At 38.1% G+C, this 20,023-nt stretch overlaps 1 protein-coding gene across 5 annotated transcripts in view; it reads left to right on the top strand.

The window, feature by feature from the left end:
* The window catches only part of DIAPH3 (diaphanous related formin 3), a 549,655-nt gene that overhangs the window by 239,918 nt on the left and 289,714 nt on the right, over positions 1–20,023 (top strand). For all 5 annotated transcript variants that reach the window (XM_070471159.1, XM_070471157.1, XM_070471160.1 and 2 more), the window contains 2 exons: positions 2,372–2,467; positions 15,331–15,425. In XM_070471159.1, the coding sequence (XP_070327260.1) occupies positions 2,372–2,467; positions 15,331–15,425 (191 nt within the window). The remainder of the gene's footprint in view (positions 1–2,371; positions 2,468–15,330; positions 15,426–20,023) is intronic.

Here is a 20,023-nt window from a genome sequence, read left to right on the forward strand (position 1 = left end):
ATCCAGCCATCTCATCCTCCCTTGTCCCCTTCTCCTCCTGCCCTCAATCTTTCCCAGCATCGGTGTTTTCACATGAGTCAGCTCTTTGCATCAGGTGGCCGGCCAAAGTATTAGAGTTTCAGCTTCAACATCAGTCCTTCCAATGAACACCCAGGACTGATCTTTAGGTTGGACTGGTTGGATCTCCTTGCAGTCCAAGGGACTCTCAAGAGTCTTCTCCAACACCACAGTTCAAAAGCATCAATTTTTTGGCACTCAGCTTTCTTCACAGTCCAACTCTAACATCCATACATGACTACTGGAAAAACAGTAGCCTTGACTAGACAGACCTTTGTTGACAAAGTAATGCTTAAAAGGTCTCACAGGTTCTGGTGCCATTTTTTCCACCCAATATTCTTTGTTCTTATTATTTTACTCGTTTCTGTGCCCTTGCAGAACCTGAAACACTGTCCTTCCGGAATCTGTGGCCTTCCTCCTCCCACCCCAAACATTTCTCACTTGCCTTACTCCTTTTCTCTTTCTAGCTTTTGCTTAGATATCATTCATTCCATAGAGAGTATCCCTTACAAATATGGGTTAATCTTCTTTAGTCTCCCGTGGTTCTTACCCAAACACTGTACATGTATCTATGTGTGTACTTTAATTGGATTGGTTCTTAAATTTTTTGAGGCCAAGACATGTCCATTTTGTCTAGCATATTCTTTTTTAGTTGGTGCTTAATAGATACTTATTTGAATGAAAGAATAAATAAGTAAAGTGAATGACTATAAAACACACGTGTGAAATCCAACAAAATTTCTATATTCTACCAGTAACAAGTAACAAAGTATAGTGGGGAAACATTGAGTTAATCAATATGCCCAGAGACCTAGGAGTGTAATACTTAGGGCACTAACATTAACAGTAAATATGCAGGATGCCTGTGCAGAATGCTGTGTTAAGTTGAAAAATTATAGACAAATGTCACGTTCATGATTAGGAAGTTTGGAAATTGTCAACATATCAAATTTCCCTGAATCTGTTCACGAATGCCTTACAGTTCAAATACAATTCAAATGGATTTTATTTTTAGAACTTTGGAATTGCTCTTAGGTTCATGTGGAAAATAAATGAAAAAAGTGAAGAATGTTTTAAAAAAAAAAAAATAATTTGAACAGCCAATTAGTAAGATATATCTTAAATTCTACAGTGCTGAAGGCACAATGATAGTAGCCCAAGAGTAGTACATGGAACTGTGGAGCAGAATTAGACGTCCAGGAAAGCCAATATAGAATAAAAGTATAACATAAAATCATTTGAGAAAGATGGTTGGTTATTCATAAAATTATAGAGATAATTAGTTAATAAACATTTTCAAAAATATAAAATTTGATCTCTATTTCTCACTATGTACCCAAACATGTAATTATAATGCTTTTCTGATATACAAAAACTTTAATATAACATATATATTATATATATATTTGTATTTTTTATATATTGTATTTAAATATTTATATATTTATATATTATATATATATAATATAATATAATGTGCCATCTTATATATGAAGATTGTTTTTGAAGTTTTTTCAACATTAGTGGTTTATTTATATATATATCTAGCTAAACGATTTGCTCCCTTGTTTTCGAGATCCTAATTTTGTCTAGATGAATGACTTTTGTCAGAAATGCTGTCCATGTGTACAAAGGAGAGGAATGATGACAGGATCACTTCACTGCTTACAGCTGTTAACCTTGACTGTCATGTACTGTGCTGGAATCACAATCCATATATTGTTCATCAGGATGTATTTATTCTCTTATTTTTTAGCAAAGACAGAGAAGTTAAATGCACTTGTTGATTTTTAAAAGCTCAGATAAAGTAGGCTGAATATTAAAATTTGAGTATTTTTCAAATATTTGGAAAACAATTATAAACATTCTACTGTCCAGTTTTATATGAACTGTCTTTTTAAATAAATAAGGTGTATCAACCATGAAACAGCTGGGTGTTTGTTTAGCACTCTTGGAGCTAACTCCTTAAGCTATCCTAAGTGTCAGCACCTTTATTTTTATGACTGTGTACTGTATATTGTTGAGACGGACTCACTGTGCTTCTGCACCTGATGGCTTTGTTTCCATAGTGAACAAGAACTTTGTTTTTGTGTTTTCTCTTAGACTTTTAAATATTTACTCCTAGTTGTTTTTTTAGGGAAAGAGCTCCCAGACCCTATATGAAATAGTTTGGGTCTTGGGATATCTACTATTCTATTATTTTTGTAACTGATTTATGTTATTTATGTCTTTTTTAAGATTATTTTATGACAAAGTTTATATCTTCTCTTTTGACAGTTGAGTGCCTAACATGGATCTATCCTTGGTTTTACAGAGAAAAGAGAAGAGGAAGATTTTGAAGAGAAGAAAGCTATTAAGAAACGAATTAAAGAACTTAAATTTCTAGATTCTAAAACTGCCCAGAACCTTTGTAAGTATCAGATGTCAATATAATTAAATTAGCAAAACACACCACTGAACACACTGGTTCCTTTAAATTATGACATTTTCTTTTTGACTCTATTCTCATTTTATGTTAATTTTATTATTGTCACTTTATAATAGATTCAAAGATAACTTTTCTTTCCTTTAACTCGTAATTCCTTCAGGAATTTGAAGTTAAATTCTTCAAAAGATTAATGCATATTAGAAAATAAAGCTAGGAAAGGGATTTAAAATAAAACTATATTTCCCATTATTGAAAATAGACCTACCCTTTAAAGTCTTTCTTTTAAGTATAACAATAAAGAATTATGAAATTTAGGTGATGACATCATATTTTTAAAAAAAAATTGGTAGTGGATTATTTCTTCTGTACCTCTGAATCTCTATTATTTGTGATACTTTTCAGACACAAAGGAGTTTGGAATATTAATGGGAATAAGGATCGTGATTAAAATGAGTTCTGTTATCCCATTTGAGCAGTTCAAAGTCTTTCCTCAAAAGTACTGCCTGGAAATATTTTAGATTTAATTACTGTTACAGGAGCTAAATACTTAGCATTGAATTGTCTTCCTGGCTGAATTACTGTGGGAGAAGAGGGCAAATGGGTTTGCTTCTGACTCATTTCTGCTGCATCTTAAATGCATCAAAGCCAGTTCTGTTTGAAACTGAGATAATATGATCTGGATATATTACTTTCTGATGCTACAAGGTGGATAAAATGTAGAGAGTATAGAGGCATGAAGAGCTAGTGTAGTCTGCCGTTCAATTATTACAAGCCTCAAGTGAGCTTTTTGCAAACACTTGACCAAAACAGTCCTTGTCGAGAGGATGAGCCTCCTTGCTATTGAGGCAGGAGGGAGGGAGTTAGAGCAGTGTCTGGAGAAGGCGGGGTTGACACTCCTTTGTGAAAGCTCTGGAACCCTTTTCTTACCCTGCTTACTTTTGGGTACTCCTGACAGGATGTAAGCTTGACAAGATCCCTATGGATAGTGTGCAGAAATTAGTGTTCTGACCAAAACAGCGTTTCTGTTTCTGGGCCCCTGTTGATTGTGCATAGCTGCCTCTTTGCTGTGGAGCCCTGTGGCTTGTTTGGGCCCAGGAAGGTGCCAGCAGGCATGTGGTGTGGAGGCGTTACCTGCTGTGGGAGCAGCTCCAGGGCTCTCTGCCTGTACTCAGAGCATCGTCCTCCCAACGTGAGATCCGTAAGGCAGGGAGCCTATCTTCCTGGTGTCTGCTGAGCATGTGGTCTGAAGTAGAAAGGTTTTGGGGCCGGGAGGTTAGACCAGTGAAGTTTTGGTATTTGTCATTTTAGGAAACGTCCTTCTTAAAGGGAGGGAAAAGCATTAGTAACTTAAATAATGTGAAAAAGATATTTACTCTGATTTGAAAAGTGATTTTTGTCTTGAAAAATGTTATGGCTTCCATTACAAATTGTCTTGTTCGGGGTCCTAAAGAAATATTATCTTGAATATATCTTTTTAGGTGGGTTAGCCATGGTTCAGTTCAGTTCAGTTCAGTCGCTCAGTTGTGTCCGACTCTTTGCGACCCCATGAATTGTAGCACGCCAGGCCTCCCTGTCTATCACAAACTCCCGGAGTTTACTCAAACTCATGCCCATTGAGTTGGTGATACCATCCAGCCATCTCATCCTCTCTCATCCCCTTCTCCTCCTGCCCCCAATCCCTCCCAGCATCAGGGTCTTTTCCAATGAGTCAACTCTGCATGAGGTGGCCAAAGTATTGAAGTTTCAGCTTCAGCATCAGTCCTTCTAATGAACACCCAGGACTTATCTCCTTTAGGATGGACTGGTTGGATCTCCTTGCAGTGCAAGGGACTCTCAAGAGTCTTCTCCAACACCAAGCATCAATTTTTCAGCGCTCAGCTTTCTTCAGATGGTAAGATAGCCTAAATAGCCATCTCAAAGTTGAATGATTGGTCTGCAGAGCAGTGTTCTTTAGTATTAGTTATGTATTAGAGGGAAAATCAGTAGACCATTCAGGTATGACTTAAATCCCTTATGACTATACAGTGGAAGTGAGAAATAGATTTAAGGAACTACATCTGATAGACAGAGTGCCTGATGAACTATGGACGGAGGTTCGTGACATTGTACAGGAGACAGGGAGAAAGACCATCCCCAAGAAAAAAATATAAGAAAGCAAAATGGTGTCTGAGGAGGCCTTACAAATAGCTGTGAAAAGAAGAGAAGCAAAAAGCAAAGGAGAAAAGGAAAGATATTCCCATCTGAATGCAGAGTTCCAAAGAATAGCAAGGAGAGATGGGAAAGCCTTCCTCTGTGATCAATGCAAAGAAACAGAGGAAAACAATAGAATGGGAAAGACCTAGAGATCTCTTCAAGAAAATTAGAGATACCAAGGGAACATGATAAAGATGGGCTCAATAAAGGACAGAAATGGCGTGGACCTAATAGAAGCAGAAGATATTAAGAAGAGGCGGCAAGAATACACAGAAAAACTGAAGATCTTCACAACCCAGATAATCACGATGGTGTGATCACTCACCTAGAGCCAGACATTCTGGAATGTGAAGTCAGGTGGAGCTTAGGAAGCATCACTAGGAACAAAGCTAGTGGAGGTGATGGAATTCCAGTTGAGCTATTTCAGATCCTGAAAGGTGATGCTGTGAAAGTGCTGCACTCAATATGCCAGTGAATTTGGAAAACTCAGCAGTGGCCACAGGACTGGAAAAGGTCATTTTTCATTCCAATCCCAAAGAAAGGTAATGGCAAAGAATGCTCAAACTACTGCACAATTGCACTCATCTCACGCACTAGTAAAGTAATTCTCAAAATTCTCCAAGCCAGGCTTCAGCAGTATGTGAACCATGAACTTCCAGATGTCCAAGCTGGTTTTAGAAATGGCAGAGGAACCAGAGGTCAAATTTCCAACATCCTCTGGATCATTGAAAAAGCAAGAGAGTTCCAGAAAAACATCTATTTCTGCTTTATTGACTATGCCAAAGTCTTTGACTGTGTGGATCACAATAAACTGTGGAAAATTCTGAAAGAGATGGGAATACCAGACCACCTGACCTGCCTCTTGAGAAATCTGTATGCAGGTCAGGAAGCAACAGTTAGAGTGGACATGAAACAACAGACTGGTTCCAAATAGGAAAAGGAGTATGTCAAGGCTGTATATTGTCACCCTGCTTATTTAACATATGTACAGAGTGCATCATGAGAAACACTGGGCTGGATGAAGCACAAGCTGGAATCAAGATTGCCAGGAGAAATATCAATAACCTCAGATATGCAGATGACACCACCCTGATGGCAGAAAGTGAAGAGGAACTAAAGAGCCTCTTGATGAAAGTGAAAGAGGAGAGTGAAAAAGTTGGCTTAAAGCTCAACATTCAGAAAACTAAGATCATGGCATCTGGCCCCATCACTTCATGGCAAATAGATTGGGAAACAGTGGAAACTGTCTGACTTTATATTTTTTTGGCCCCAACATCACTGCAGATGGTGATTACAGTCATGAAATTAAAAGATGCTTGCTCCTTGGAAGGAAAGTTATGAGCAACCTAGACAGCATATTAAAAAGCAGAGACATTACTTTGTCAGCAAAGGTCTTTCTAGTCAAGGCTATGGTTTTTCCAGTGGTCATGTATGGATGTGAGAGTTGGACTATAAAGAAAGCTGAGCGCCTAAGAATTGATGCCTTTGAACTGTGGTGTTGGAGAAGACCCTTCAGAGTCCTTGGGCTGCAAGGAGATCAGTCAGTCCATCCTAAAGGAATCAGTCCTGGGTGTTCATTGGAGGGACTGATGCTGAAGCTAAAACTCCAGTACTTTGGTCACCTCATGTGAAGAGTTGATTCATTGCAAAAGACCCTGATGCTGGGAGGGATTGGGGGCAGGAGGAGAAGGGGACGACAGAGGATGAGATGGCTGGATGGCATCACCGGCTCAATGGACATGGGTTTGGGTAAACTCCGGGAGTTGGTGATGGACAGGGAGGCCTGGCGTGCTGCGGTTCATGGGGTTGCAAAGGGTCGGACACGACTGAGTGACTGAACTGAACTGATGTATTACACACGTGTACTAAACTGGATTTCAGGTTTAAGTGTAATAATTGATGTGCTGGTTCAAGATGTGCCTGTTTAGCCTTTACTGCAGTCTCTTCATGTTGGTACGTGATTTGACATATAGGTTTTGACATGTAGGTTGTTGGTAGCATGACATTTGAGTGACTTGAAAAAGATTGTTGGTTTTGAAAATGGCTGTTTAAAGAAAGCAAAATAAAGACGGATGCTGTTGGGATTGCTGTAGCTGAGCATATGAATCCATTTATTTAATCATTAGACACATTTTAAAGTATAACATCAAAAGGTCAGAATTTATACCAAGTCATCATATTATGATGTAATCAATCTTGGATCATTCTTACCCTCTGTGAGTGTAGCAAGTGTTATTATTTAAGCTTTAAGAGACTTTAGCAGCCTATAATCTTTACTGTTATTATAATCTGATTCACAGTTGGTTTTTGTCTATGAAATTCAGTCTTTGAGATACTAAATTCTGAGAAGAGTCACGTGATAGTGACAAGATTGTATCTTTTCACTTAGAAGCCTAAGGTACTTTCTCTTAAATTTCTCTTAACTGAAACATTTCACAGAGTTTTGAGAAAGGATCTAAAATCTATTGATTTAATTACCTATTTATTTAAAAATGGGTTGTATGTGTTAGTCGCTCAGTTATGTCTGATTCTTTGGGACCCTATGGACTGCAGTCTGCCAGGCTCCTCTGTCCATGGAATTCTCCAGGCAGGAATACTGTAGTGGGTATATTTTGAGTTCGTGAAGTTTGTCCGAGCCTGGGTTCAGGGTAAAACAATCTAGCCATTCTAGGATGAAGAGATGGCTTGGGAGTTTTACAAGTTCCCTTTAAGAAAACAGGTGTGACTGGCTCTAATATCTGCACATTCTACACTCCTTACTGCACTCAAAACTTCTGACTGGGATCAATACAATCACATTTTGAGGAATAAAATGCATGTTAGTCAAAATATTTGGTTTACTGTGTCTTTTGGAGGCTTTAAATAAGCATCTTATATTATTCTCAATAACTTTTAAATACAGTGTTTTAAAGATCTGTGCTTCTCTTTTGATTTGATGTTATGCATTAGTCCATTTTCAACTTTTCTGTAAGTTACTTGCCCTTATAGTTCGGTTCAGTCACTCAGTCATGTCTGACTCTTTGTGACCCCATGAGCCATAGCATGCCAGGCCTCCCTGTCCATCATCAGCTCCCGGAGTCCACCCAAACCCATGTCCATTCTACCATACTTGCCCTTAGTTATGGCACATGTTTTCCCAAAAGCTTATTCATAAGCAAGAAAACCCCACATTTCAGTCTTTATAAATATATGTCATTTTAATTATGGAATAATACCTGAAAGTAGTGGATGAATTGCAAATATAGAAGAAAGTTAAGAAATAAGTTATATCTATCTGCAAAGTTGATTTTTCTATTCAAATTTAACTTTTCTTTCATATATTATTGTTAAATATGTATTATTAGTTATAAATAGCATGTGTAACTAATGTTGTTTATATAATTAGATAACTGTGTAAGTGAGATCATAGAGGTGTTTCATCTGCAAAGATAGGGGCTTCCCAAGGCTGCCCTCACTACTGAAACCAGTGGTAAGTTTAGGGGTCCCCAGGACCACTCTTAAGGTTGATAATTTGTTTGAAGGACCCATAGAATTGACTGGCAGCTGTTTCACTCGCGGTTATTACCGCAGAATGATACAGATTATAATCAGCAAGGGAAGAGGCCTGTTCAGCAGAGTCCAGGAGAGCTGTAAGCATGGCATTGCAGTTGTCATCTCCCAGTGGTGACAAGGGCAGCCCTGGCCTCTCCCAGCAGTGATGGGGACACTTCTTACCGGTTACTTCCAGCAGAGACCCAAGCTTTGCTATTTAGTTTGTACTGGGTCTTGGTATAGCTGATCTCCCATATGTTTGACCTTAGTTTCCAGACCCTCCACAGTTCAGGCTAATATGCTGTGGCCCAATGCTTCTGGTAAACAAAGACACTCTTATTATGTAGGACATTGCAAGGGCTTACAGAGTACCTCATACGACCCAGACTTCACTTGGGTAAACTTTATCCTTTATCACACAGTAAGAATCTGCCTGCAGGAGATCTGCGTTCGATCTCTAGGTTGGGAAGATCCCCTGGAGAAGGGAATGGCAATGTGCTCCAGTATTCTGGCCTGGAGAATTCCATGGATGGAGGGGCATGGTGGACTACAGTTTATGAGGTTGCAAAGGGGTGGACATGACTGAGCTACTGACACTTTCATTACTACTATGGCTGCTTTGGGGCTGCAACAGTTAGTTGAGTAGTTGTGACAGATTGTATAGGCTCATAAAACCTAAAATATTTACCAATGTGGCCATTTATAGAAAAAGTTTGTTAACCTCTACTTTGAGTATAGCGCTTCCCTGGAGTGGTAAAGAATTTGCTTGCTAATACAGGAGACAGGGGTTTGATCCCTGGGTTGGGAAGATCCCCTGGAGAAGAAAATGGTAACCCAGTCTTGCCTGGGAAATCTCATGGGCACAGGAGCCTGGCAGGCTGTAGTCTATCGGACGTGACCTAGCAACTAAACAAGAACAACTCCTACTCTTAAGTATATACTGGTTCTGCATTTGTACCGTTTTTCTCTTCCAGTATCAGAGTGTTTGAGTGTTCCCATTCTACCACCTCTCTAATGCTTGGAGTTTTACAAGAAGCTAGTGTAGCTTTAAAGAAAGAAAAAATACTGTGTTTAGGACTTGTTTAGCTTCCTTGCTCTGATGATTTGTCTCTCTCTAAAATTTTGGAAAGTGACATTTTCTCTTTAAATATGCTTCTTCCCTGGTGTGTGTGTGAGTTCCTTTCAGAACTCCAAGAAGACATTTTTACTAGTTTAGTATTTTTCCATCGCTTTGTCTTTGTGGAAGAGCATCTCTGCTTACGTTACCTGTTTTCTCTTTATCTGATGTCTAATCCATATGAATTTTCTACTTCCGTAGCTAGATATGCATATTTTCATTTTTAAAGATTTTGTCTCCTTCACTTATCTGTCTCTTTATAACACGGTCCTTTTGTTTCCTGCTCAGTGTTTCAGACTCGTGTTTCATTTCTTTAAGTGATTTTTTCATTTTCTCCAGGTTGTTTTTTATTTCCTTTCTTTTGGGATAGCTCAGAAAAGGATTTAAAGATTAAAATAAAAATAACTTTGAAAAAATATTTCAAAGTTCTCTCTCCACTTTGCCATGTCACTTGAAATAAAAAACTATGATTTCTTTCTCCCTCAATTATTATGTTATGCTTCCATGTAATTCTTTCCTTTTAATCTTTTTTTTAAAGATACTCTTTGTTTTATTTTTTATTGGAGGATAATTGCTTTACAGTTTTGTGGTGGTCTCTGCTGTACATCAGCACAAGTCAGTCACAATTTTATATATATATAAAATACAGAGTTTTATATTATGAAATTTAAAAATATTATTGATAATTCAGCATTTTTTACATTTTTTGTACCTCGTATGGGCTTCCCTAGTGGCTCAGATGGTAAAGAATCTGCCTGCAATGCAGGAATCCAAGTTCGATCTCTGGGTTCAGAAGATCTCCTGGAGAAGTGATCTGTCTGCTCTGTCCATGGAATTCTCCAGGCAAGCCTCAGTATTCTTTTCTGGAGAATTCCATGGACAGAGGAGCCTGGCAGATTATAGTCCAGGGGGTCAGAAAGAATAGACACATATAAAATAAAAAACTCCCTCTTGAGCCTCTCTCAATTCCACGCCTCTCGGTCATCATAGAGCGCCAGGCTGGGCTCCGTGTTATATAGCAGCTTCCCTCTAGTTACCTTTTTTACTAGATAGGAGTGTATATATGTCAATGCTACTTTCTCAGTTTATTCTACCCTCCCTTTTCCCCGCTGTAACCGCCAGACCGTTCCCTGTGAATGCTTCTCCATTTCTGCTCTGTAAATAGTACTGTTTTTCTAGATTCCATATTATGCATTAATATACAATATTTGTTTTTCTCTTTCTGACTTATTTCACTCTGTATAACAGGCTCTAGGTTTATCCACCTCCCAGCAACTGACTCAGATTCATTCCTTAATGGTCATGAGTTTGGGTAAACTCCAGGAGTTGGTGATGGACAGGGGGCCTGACGTGCTGCAGTTCATGGGGTTGCAAAGAGTCGTACACGACTGAGCGACTGAACTGAACCACAACTTCCTTATCCATTTATCTGCTCATCCTTTTAATCTTTATTTAATGTTATAACCTTTTCTACATTTTGTTATTGTGTCCATAGTTAGGTTTCAAATAGAATTTATTGTTTCTCAAAGGGAATTTTAAGGATTGTGATTAATCTTACTAATCCTTCTAAACTTGCCTCCAGATGATATGTTAGCAATTTGCCTTCTCAGTTTGCTTATTTCTGATGTTTAACAAATTGCATATTATTTTTTGGTCATTTTTTCTTATTCTTTTGAGTTTTCCTACATTTTTCTCATTTTTCTATTTGGACCTCATTGTATTCTGAATGAACTGGGGAAAAGCCTTCTGAATTTTGAGGCACATTTATCCCCCAAGTTTTCTTGATTTTTCATTGCTTTAGGTGATTCGACAATGGTGTTTTCATTTTGTGAGAGATAAATCCTTTCATATGTTTTTTCATTGATTATTATGAGTAAGTTCTATAATCATAAATGAGCTAATTTCCCATGTTCACTTTCTTTTAGTATTCCTCTTTGTTAATGTTTGGACTTCTCTTGTGGCTCAACTGGTAAAGACTCCGCCTGCAATGTGGGAGACCTGGGTTTGATCTCTGGGTTGGGAAGATCCCCTGGATAAGGGAACGGCCACCCACTCTAGTATTCTGGCTTGGAGAATTCTGGCCTGGGTTGCAAAGAGTCAGACACAACTGGGCGGCTTTCACTTCAGTTCACTTCATATTAACGTTTACATTTAATCCTAGGATCATATGCAACTTGCTTTAGTACATATGCAACTGTACATGATGTACAGATTTAGATTTTATTCCCTCTGTATCAGATATTCCTTAATTATCTCTTTAAGATCATATAAGTATTATATTTTTGTGCTTTCTAGTGTCTACTAATGGGTTATCCTTTAGTAATTCCATAAATCTCTTTTGCAGTATCATTTAGCTCATTTGTTCCTTCTTGTTCTTGCATTATTGAAGATTATACATATTATAATTTCTAGCAGCATATCCCACATTTGTAACTGTTGAGTTCAGTATGTGTGAATGAAGCTGATGATAAGAACACAAATGATGTTCTTATTATTCCTCTCTAGTTGATCCATGATATCCTTAGGAATATAGCCTTACTCCAAGAAAGAAGGATCATGTTTTCTCAATCTCATGAAAAATCGTGTTTTTATATGAAAATACCTACGTATAAAATGACACAAGTTTGGTATATAAACGTAGTGGGTGGTGGTAGCGAGGTCTGAGTGTGTTCGAGGAGTAACATCGGTCACTGGAGAGAAGAAACAATAGCAGTGGAACAGGGGGGACCAGTAAAACATTGCATCTAATGCTCTGAAAATATTCCTATACACTTCAGTAACTTTTGAGAAGATCATTGGGTTTGAACATTAGATTTATGAGGTATGAGTGTGTTAGTTGGTCAGTTGTGTCCGATTCTTTCTGACCCCATGGACTGTAACCCACCAGGCTCCTCTTTCCATGGAATTAGTGGATGTATATGGAAGTGGATAGTGGAAGAATACTGTAGTGGAGAGCTGCAAGTATTTTGCCTGGTGAATTCCATGGACAGAGGAGACAGATCCTTTCTCCAGGAGATCTTCTCCACCCAGAGATCAAACCCAGGTCTCCTGCACTGCAGGCAGATTATCATCTGAGCCACAGGGAAGCCCATGTGGGGTATAAAAAAATGTAAATAATGTTGACTTCTCAGATGCATTTTATCCCTTCTAGTCCATTTGGCTAGTTTCCATTAAAATTTGTGTTCTAGTATTGCATATTTAGAAAGCATCACTACGAACAAAGCTAGTGGAGGTAATGGAATTCCAGTTGAGCTATTTCAAATCCTAAAGGATGATGCTGTGAAAGTATTGCATATTAGAAAGCATATGCCAGCAAATTTAGAAAACTCAGCAGTGGCCCCAGGACTGGAAAAGGTCATTTTTCATTTCAATCCCAAAGAAAGGCAATGCCAAAGAATGCTCAAACTACTGCACAGTTGCACTCATCTCACACGCTAGTAAAGTAATGCTCCACATTCTCCAAGCCAGGCTTCAGCAGTATGTGAACCGTGAACTTCCAGATGTTCAAGCTGGTTTTAGAAAAGGCAGAGGAACCAGAGATCAAATTGCCAACATCCGCTGGACCATCGAAAAAGCAAGAGAGTTCTGGAAAAACGTATATTTCTGCTTTATTGACTATGCCAAAGCCTTTGACTCTGTGGATCACAATAAACTGTGGAAAATTCTGAAAGAGATGGGCATACCAGACCACCTGACCTTCCTCTTGAGAAACCTGTATGCAGGTCAGGAAGCAACAGTTAGAACTGGACCTGGAAAAACAGACTGGTTCCAAATAGGAAAAGGAGTACATCAAGGCTGTGTATTGTCACCCTGCTTATTTAACTTATATGCAGAGGAGTATATCATGAGAAACGCTGGGCTGGATGAAGCACAAGCTGGAATCAAGATTGCCGGGAGAAATATCAATAACCTCAGATATGCAGATGACACCACCCTTATGGCAAAAAGTGAAGAGGAACTAAAGAGCCTCTTGATGAAAGTGAAAGAGTAGAGTGAAAAAATTGACTTAAAGCTCAATATTCAGAAAACTAAGATCATAGCATTTGGTCCCATCACTTCATGGGAAATAGATGGGGAAACAGTGGAAACAGTGTCAGACTTTATTTTTCTGGGCTCCAAAATCACTGCAGATGGTGACTGCAGCCATGATATTAAAAGACGCTTACTCCTTGGAAGGAAAGTTATGACCAACCTAGATAGCATATTACAAAGCAGAGACATTACTTTGTCAACAAAGGCCCGTCAAGGCAAGGCTATGGTTTTTCCAGTGGTCATGTATGGATGTGAGAGTTGGACTGTGAAGAAAGCTGAGCACCGAAGAATTGATGCTTTTGAACTGTGGTGTGAGAGAAGACTCTTTGAGAGTCCCTTGGACTGCAAGGAGATCCGACCAGTCCATCCTAAAGGAGATCAGTCCTGGGTGTTCATTGGAGGGACTGATGCTGAAGCTGAAACTCCAATACTTTGGCCACCTCATGTGAAGAGCTGACTCATTGCAAAAGACCCTGATGCTGGGAAGGATTGGGGGCAGGAGGAGAAGGGGACGACAGAGGATGAGATGGTTGGATGGCATCACGGAGTCGATGCACATGAGTTTGAGTAAACTCCGGGAGTTTGTGATGGACAGGGAGGCCTGGAGTGCTGCAATTCATGGGGTCACAAAGAGTCGGACACGACTGAGTGACTGAACTGACTGACTCACTGATTGCATATTTAAACTTTAGTTATATGCAGAATGTATTTCTCTGGCATATTGTCTGAACATTAGGGTGCTCTTATGACTTGTAAAAGTGTTGTGCAATGCTTAGCAGGTTTTTTGTTTTAATATAATTTTGTTTTTAATTGGAGGATGATTGCTTTACAATATCGTGATTGTTTCCGCCACCCGTCAGCATGAATCAGCCGTAGGTGTACATGTGTCCCCTCCCTCCTGAACCTCCGTCTGCCTCCCTCCCTCCCCACCCCTCTAGGTGCTCACGGAGCACTGACGTTGGGCTCCCTGAGTAATACAGCAGATTCCCACTAACTATTTATTATATCTGAAAATGTGTGTTTCAGTGTTACTCTCTCAAATCGTCTTACCCTCTCCCTTCCCCACTGTGTCCAGAAGTCTGACCTTTATGTCTGCATCTCCTTTGTTTCCCTGAAACAAAGTACCAGTACCAGCTTTCTAGAGTCCATAGGTATGCATTAATGTATGATATTTGTCATTCTCCTCCTGACTTACTTCACTCTGTATAATAGGCTGTAGGTTCAGCCACCTTATTAGAACTGACTCAATTGCATTTCTTTTTATAGCTGAGAAATATTCCATTGTGCATATGTATCACAACTTCTTTATACATTCATCTGTCAATGGACATGTAAGTTGCTTCCATGTCCTGCCTATTGTGAATAGTTCTGTGGTGAACATTGGGGTACATGTGTCTTTTTCCATTATGGTTTCCTGAGGGTGTATGCTCAGTAGTCGGATTGCTGGGTCATATGTTAAGCAGTTTTCTGAAAAAAGTTTTTTAAAATTATTTAGTAAGGGCGGAAGATATGTAGACTAATAACACACACGTCTAGATAAATATTATGTGTACATATTGGGGTTTTATGGTTCTTTCCATTACAATATGATACCTCTATAGTGTACTAAGCCATTTCAGTTTTTTAAAAAAGTCACATCAAAATTGGTACCATTCCTATATTAGGCTAATAACTAAGCATTAAAAATCATCCTCAAAACCAACATAATAATATAGAACTGTTGTTTAAATGTAGTTCTAAAACTGGGGAAGAGTAAAAAAATGTGTTACTGAAAGATTCCTCTACAGTCATTATATTGAATATTTAAAATTTCTTTTTATAAATCATTTTTTATTTTATATGTAGAAGTACATCTCAGATTCTTTTCTTACAATACTGTAAAGCAGTTATCCTTCAATTAAAAATAAATAAATTTAAAAAATATTACATTCTTACCTTCTTTACTATGGCTCTTTTTTTTCCCTGCTCTTAGCAATCTTCCTGAGTTCTTTCCGGGTGCCATATGAGGAAATCAAAATGATGATATTGGAAGTGGATGAAGCACAGTTGGCAGAGTCTATGATTCAGGTAAACAAACAGAGAGCTTAAATTCCTATATTTCATTGCAGGCTTCTCATTAAGCAGAAATCTGTAAGTGAAGCAAAATTATTAAACCAAATCATTCAACTGGAAAATCTTCGCTGCATAATTACTTTTAGCATAACTTCTGTGTTGCCAGGAGATAGAGCTTCGCATGTTTCTCTCTTTTTTTATTTTATATTTTCATTTGTTTTTATTAGTTGGAGGCTAATTACTTTACAATATTGTAGTGGTTTTTGCCATACATTGACATGAATCAGCCATGGATTTACATGTGTTCCCCATCCCGATCCCCCCTCCCACCTCCCTCCCCATCCTATCCCTCTGGGTCATCCCAGTGCACCAGCCCTGAGCACTTGTCTCATGCATCCAACCTGGGCTGGTGATCTGTTTCACCCTTGATAGTGTACTTGTTTCAGTGCTATTCTCTCAGATCATCCCACCCTCGCCTTCTCCCACAGAGTCCAAAAGTCTGTTCTGTACATCTGTGTCTCTTTTCCTGTTTTGCATATAGGGTTATCGTTACCATCTTTCTAAATTCCATATACATGCGTTAGTATACTGTATTGGTCTTTATCTTTCTGGCTTATTTCACTCTGTATAATGGGCTCCAGTTTCATCCATCTCATTAGAACTGATTCAAATGAATTCTTTTTAATGGCTGAGTAATATTCCATGGTGTATATGTACCACAGCTTCCTTATCCATTCGTCTGCTGATGGGCATCTAGGTTGCCTCCATGTCCTGGCTATTTGCAAACTGAATATAATGCTATCAAATGATTATATTTCAGTTATTTTAAATGACTGTTTCTGAAAGGCAGATTGTTTCCTTTTACATGTATGTTAATTTTTTTTTGCAGTTAAGTCTAATAATATGCTAATTTTAATATATTTTTATGAGCCTTATAGAATATGATTTTCTTGGGCTTGTATGTCTTTTAAAGTTGTGTTTTTGTTTGGTAAAGAAGATTGAGGGAGTTTTCTCTTTATTTAGAGTTACCATTACTAACAACCCTTACTTGAGTCATTTGTGTTTCTGTGAATACTAGACATTTTTTGCATAGTATTCTGAGTCATTCAGAATGCTGGAAGATTTTTAAAATAGTTTCTACTCATAGGATTATTTTGCAAATGTTTGTACCCTGTTGGCAGAATGGCTTCCTGAATTCTGTGTAAGCTACCATTAATACAGGTCTTGACAGAATTTAAAGTTGGAGAAGCAAACCACAAATTTGAGAGAATATTATCTTTAGTTTGTTACCTTCATTCTTACAACATACTTAGAAAATGATTTTTTTAGCAATAAAAAGAAACCAAATATTATTTGTTAGTGTTATCAACTGATTAAAAATATTCTAAATGTTTTAACCCATCAATAAATGGTATCCTTGGAAGTTCTTGGTTTTTTCTGTCCTGTCTTCTAAATGTGGTGTTAATATATAATCCCATCAGTGACTTGTGCTAAGTCTCAGACTCTTGAACTGCCTGATGTAGCAGCCTTTCTTCAAGCATGTTTTTCCTCCAGCAGTTTCTCTTAGTTTTTGTATTTATTCGTTTTGATCTTGAATGTGCTTTGTTCCTGGGAGTAGATTTCCAAGTTCTTTCACTAAAATCCTTCTACTTAATGCATAGTAGTTTTTATAGCACATTTGTAAATATTATAAATATATAAATATTTATATTTACACAGTAGCTTTTAACCTGATTATATGAATATTTTGCATGATCATGTCTTTTGTTGTTTGAGTGGAAAAAAGTTTGGGTGTTAAAATTCATGTACAAAGAACATTCAGTTCCACATAATTTATTAAGATATGACTTCTCTATTACTGCTTTAACAATTTACCACAAATTCAGTGGCTGACTATGAAACAGACGTTGCGGTCTTGTAGAACAAGCCTGGTGCGGTCTTACTGTGCCCGAGTCCAGGTGTAGCCGGCTTGGCTCCTTTCTGGAGGCTTCAGGCTTGCTTTGTTTCCCAGCCGCTCGTGGCTGCCCGCGTTCCTGGGCTGGTGGACACACCCCTCCATCTTCTCAGCCAGTGACTTTGCAGCTCTGTTCCTCTGCTCACAGAGGCGTTCTGGGGTGTCCTCTGTTCACATCTCCCTCTTACTGGTGTGCTCTGCCTCTCCCACGTTTTACGGCCTTTGTGGGTCCTTTGGGCACATCCCGGTAATCCAGGATAATGTCTCTAGTTTAGGGTCAGCTGATAGCAACTTAATTCTGTTTTAAACCCTGGTTCCCTTTGTTGTGTAAGTTAATATTTAATAAGTTCTGCGTATTAAATGTGAATCTCTTAGTGGGGTTGGGTCATCATTCTGCTTACCACACTTACTAATTATAAAACCAATCTTATGAATTGAAAATCTAAAAATTTACTTTGGACATATGCAAAATCTTTATATATTCATTAAAAAATAAGAATTTCATGCTGTTTGAAGTCTTATTTTTAATTTTAAAAATATTTTCTAATTGAAAAAGTGAAGAACTTGCCTGTTTTGAACAGAGCATAAAGAAAGCAGTACTTTGTAATAATCATTAATTAATTTAGCACATATTTTATAGTGCCTACCATATGAAGGCATGGTGTTAGGCTCACTCAGAAATAGGCTTGATCAGACACGGACTTTAGCTTTGTGGAGTTTATAGTGTGGCAAGGGAGATGGCATTTATATATATACATATATATAATAATTATAATTTTATATGTATGATTGTAATACAAGGTAAACCTGGCTGTATAGCGAGTGTTAGACCGAGATAGTGTGTGAGGTGTGCGACTGTGTGTGTCAGCTTCTCAGTCACGTCAAACTGAGACCCCATGGACTGTAGCCCGCCCGGCTCCTCTGTTCATGGGACTCTCCGGGCAACAATACTGGAGTAGGTTGCCGTGCCCTTCTCCAGGGGGTTTTCCCGACCCAGGGGTTGGACTCAGGTCTCCCGCAGTGCAGGCAGATTCTTTACTCTCTGAGCCACCAGGGGAGCCTGCATGTGTGTGTAAAGGTCCTTAAAGGTTGAATTAGTTCAGTCGCTCAGTCGTGTCCGACTCTTTGCGACTCCATGAATCACAGCACGCCAGGCCTCCCTGTCCATCACCAACTCCCGCAGTTTACTCAGACTCACGTCCATGGAGGCAGTGATGCCATCCAACCATCTCATCCTCTGCCGTCCCCTTCTCCTCCTGCCTTCAGCCTTTCCCAGCAACAGGGTCTTTTCAAATGCATCAGCTCTTCACATCAGGTGGCCAAACTATTGGAGTCTCAGCTTCAGCATCAGTCCTTCCAGTGTGAATATGGCATGTATATAGGCAGAGGGATCCTGTGAGAGAAAAGCTGTGCGGGGCCACTGTGAAGACTTTATTTTGAAAGGAACTTGGGATGGGAAATATGAAAAGGGGCACATAAAGGACAGTTGGGCCTGTAATTTTACAAGTCTAATAGTTTTATTACTTTAGAAAATAAAAATAATGAAGTGAAAAAGTAATGAATTTGTGATGAAAGATTAAAATGTAAGTATATATTAACCAAAAATATTCAAGGTGATTTTATGGTTATCTAAAAGATGCTGAAGAAATTGAGTGTAATAAATAGGTCAGCTGTCAACTAGAATGATTAAAAGAAACCGAGTCTTATTAATAGCCGTGTCTTCTGGTCTTAGGCAGTTTTACTGAGAGAAATTTCTATTTATAAGGGAAAATCATATTCTTTTATTGTTTTTATTCAGTTTGGTAGTATTAATGTTGAATATTTTTTTAGATGATCTTGAATTGCCACTTTTTTGTTTGTTTTTGGCCAATCAGTGTGTACCTTTGTCCAAAGGTACACAGTGAGTGAAAAACTTGTTCTTTGATCTACCTCTTTGATATATAACATTCTGTAACATTATTTTTTAACTAATATAACACCATTGGGGATTGTTTTTCCTTAAATATATTTAGCATGATATAGGTTTAGTTATAATTTGAATTTGACTTTGGGCTTGTGCAGAGTTTACTTATGCTGTAATTTGCAATTGTGAGCACCAACCACTCTTTTTTTCTTAATTTTAATGTCAGTATACTAATTGGCTATTATTGTCAATCATATTTTGATACAGAGGATCTATATAGAGTTTGTCAAAGGGATGATTTAATCATTTAAGTTCTAATAAGGAAGCATAATTATATGTATTCCCTTTCTAAGCTGAAGATGATTGAGGCAAAGGGCCATTACAGGCATGGAACTTAAGTTCTTTCTGTATTCTTTTATCTGCAAGGTTCATCATCCTGTGTCTTCATTGCCTTTTCAAGTTTTCTTTCACATCAGAAAAGTTACCTTGTCTTGTTTTAGAGATATCTTCATTTTTATTATTAAAACTGTAATCATATTGGTTAAATCTTGCAAGTGCTGTCATTAAAATTCCCTTGATTTCTTTTCTATTCTTTTTCTTGCCTATTAGAAGCAATATGATCTCTTTTATACACCTGAGTCAAGTGCTAAAATATGTTTGGCTTTGCCTGAAAATTTCTGACATTTAATTCCCTATAGCTGAAATGTAATTGATCACATTTATCCAGGTGAGAAAGCTGTTCCTTTGGTATAGGTT

This window comes from Odocoileus virginianus, chromosome 8, assembly GCF_023699985.2.
Source record: "Odocoileus virginianus isolate 20LAN1187 ecotype Illinois chromosome 8, Ovbor_1.2, whole genome shotgun sequence".
NCBI classification, from domain to species: domain Eukaryota; kingdom Metazoa; phylum Chordata; class Mammalia; order Artiodactyla; family Cervidae; genus Odocoileus; species Odocoileus virginianus.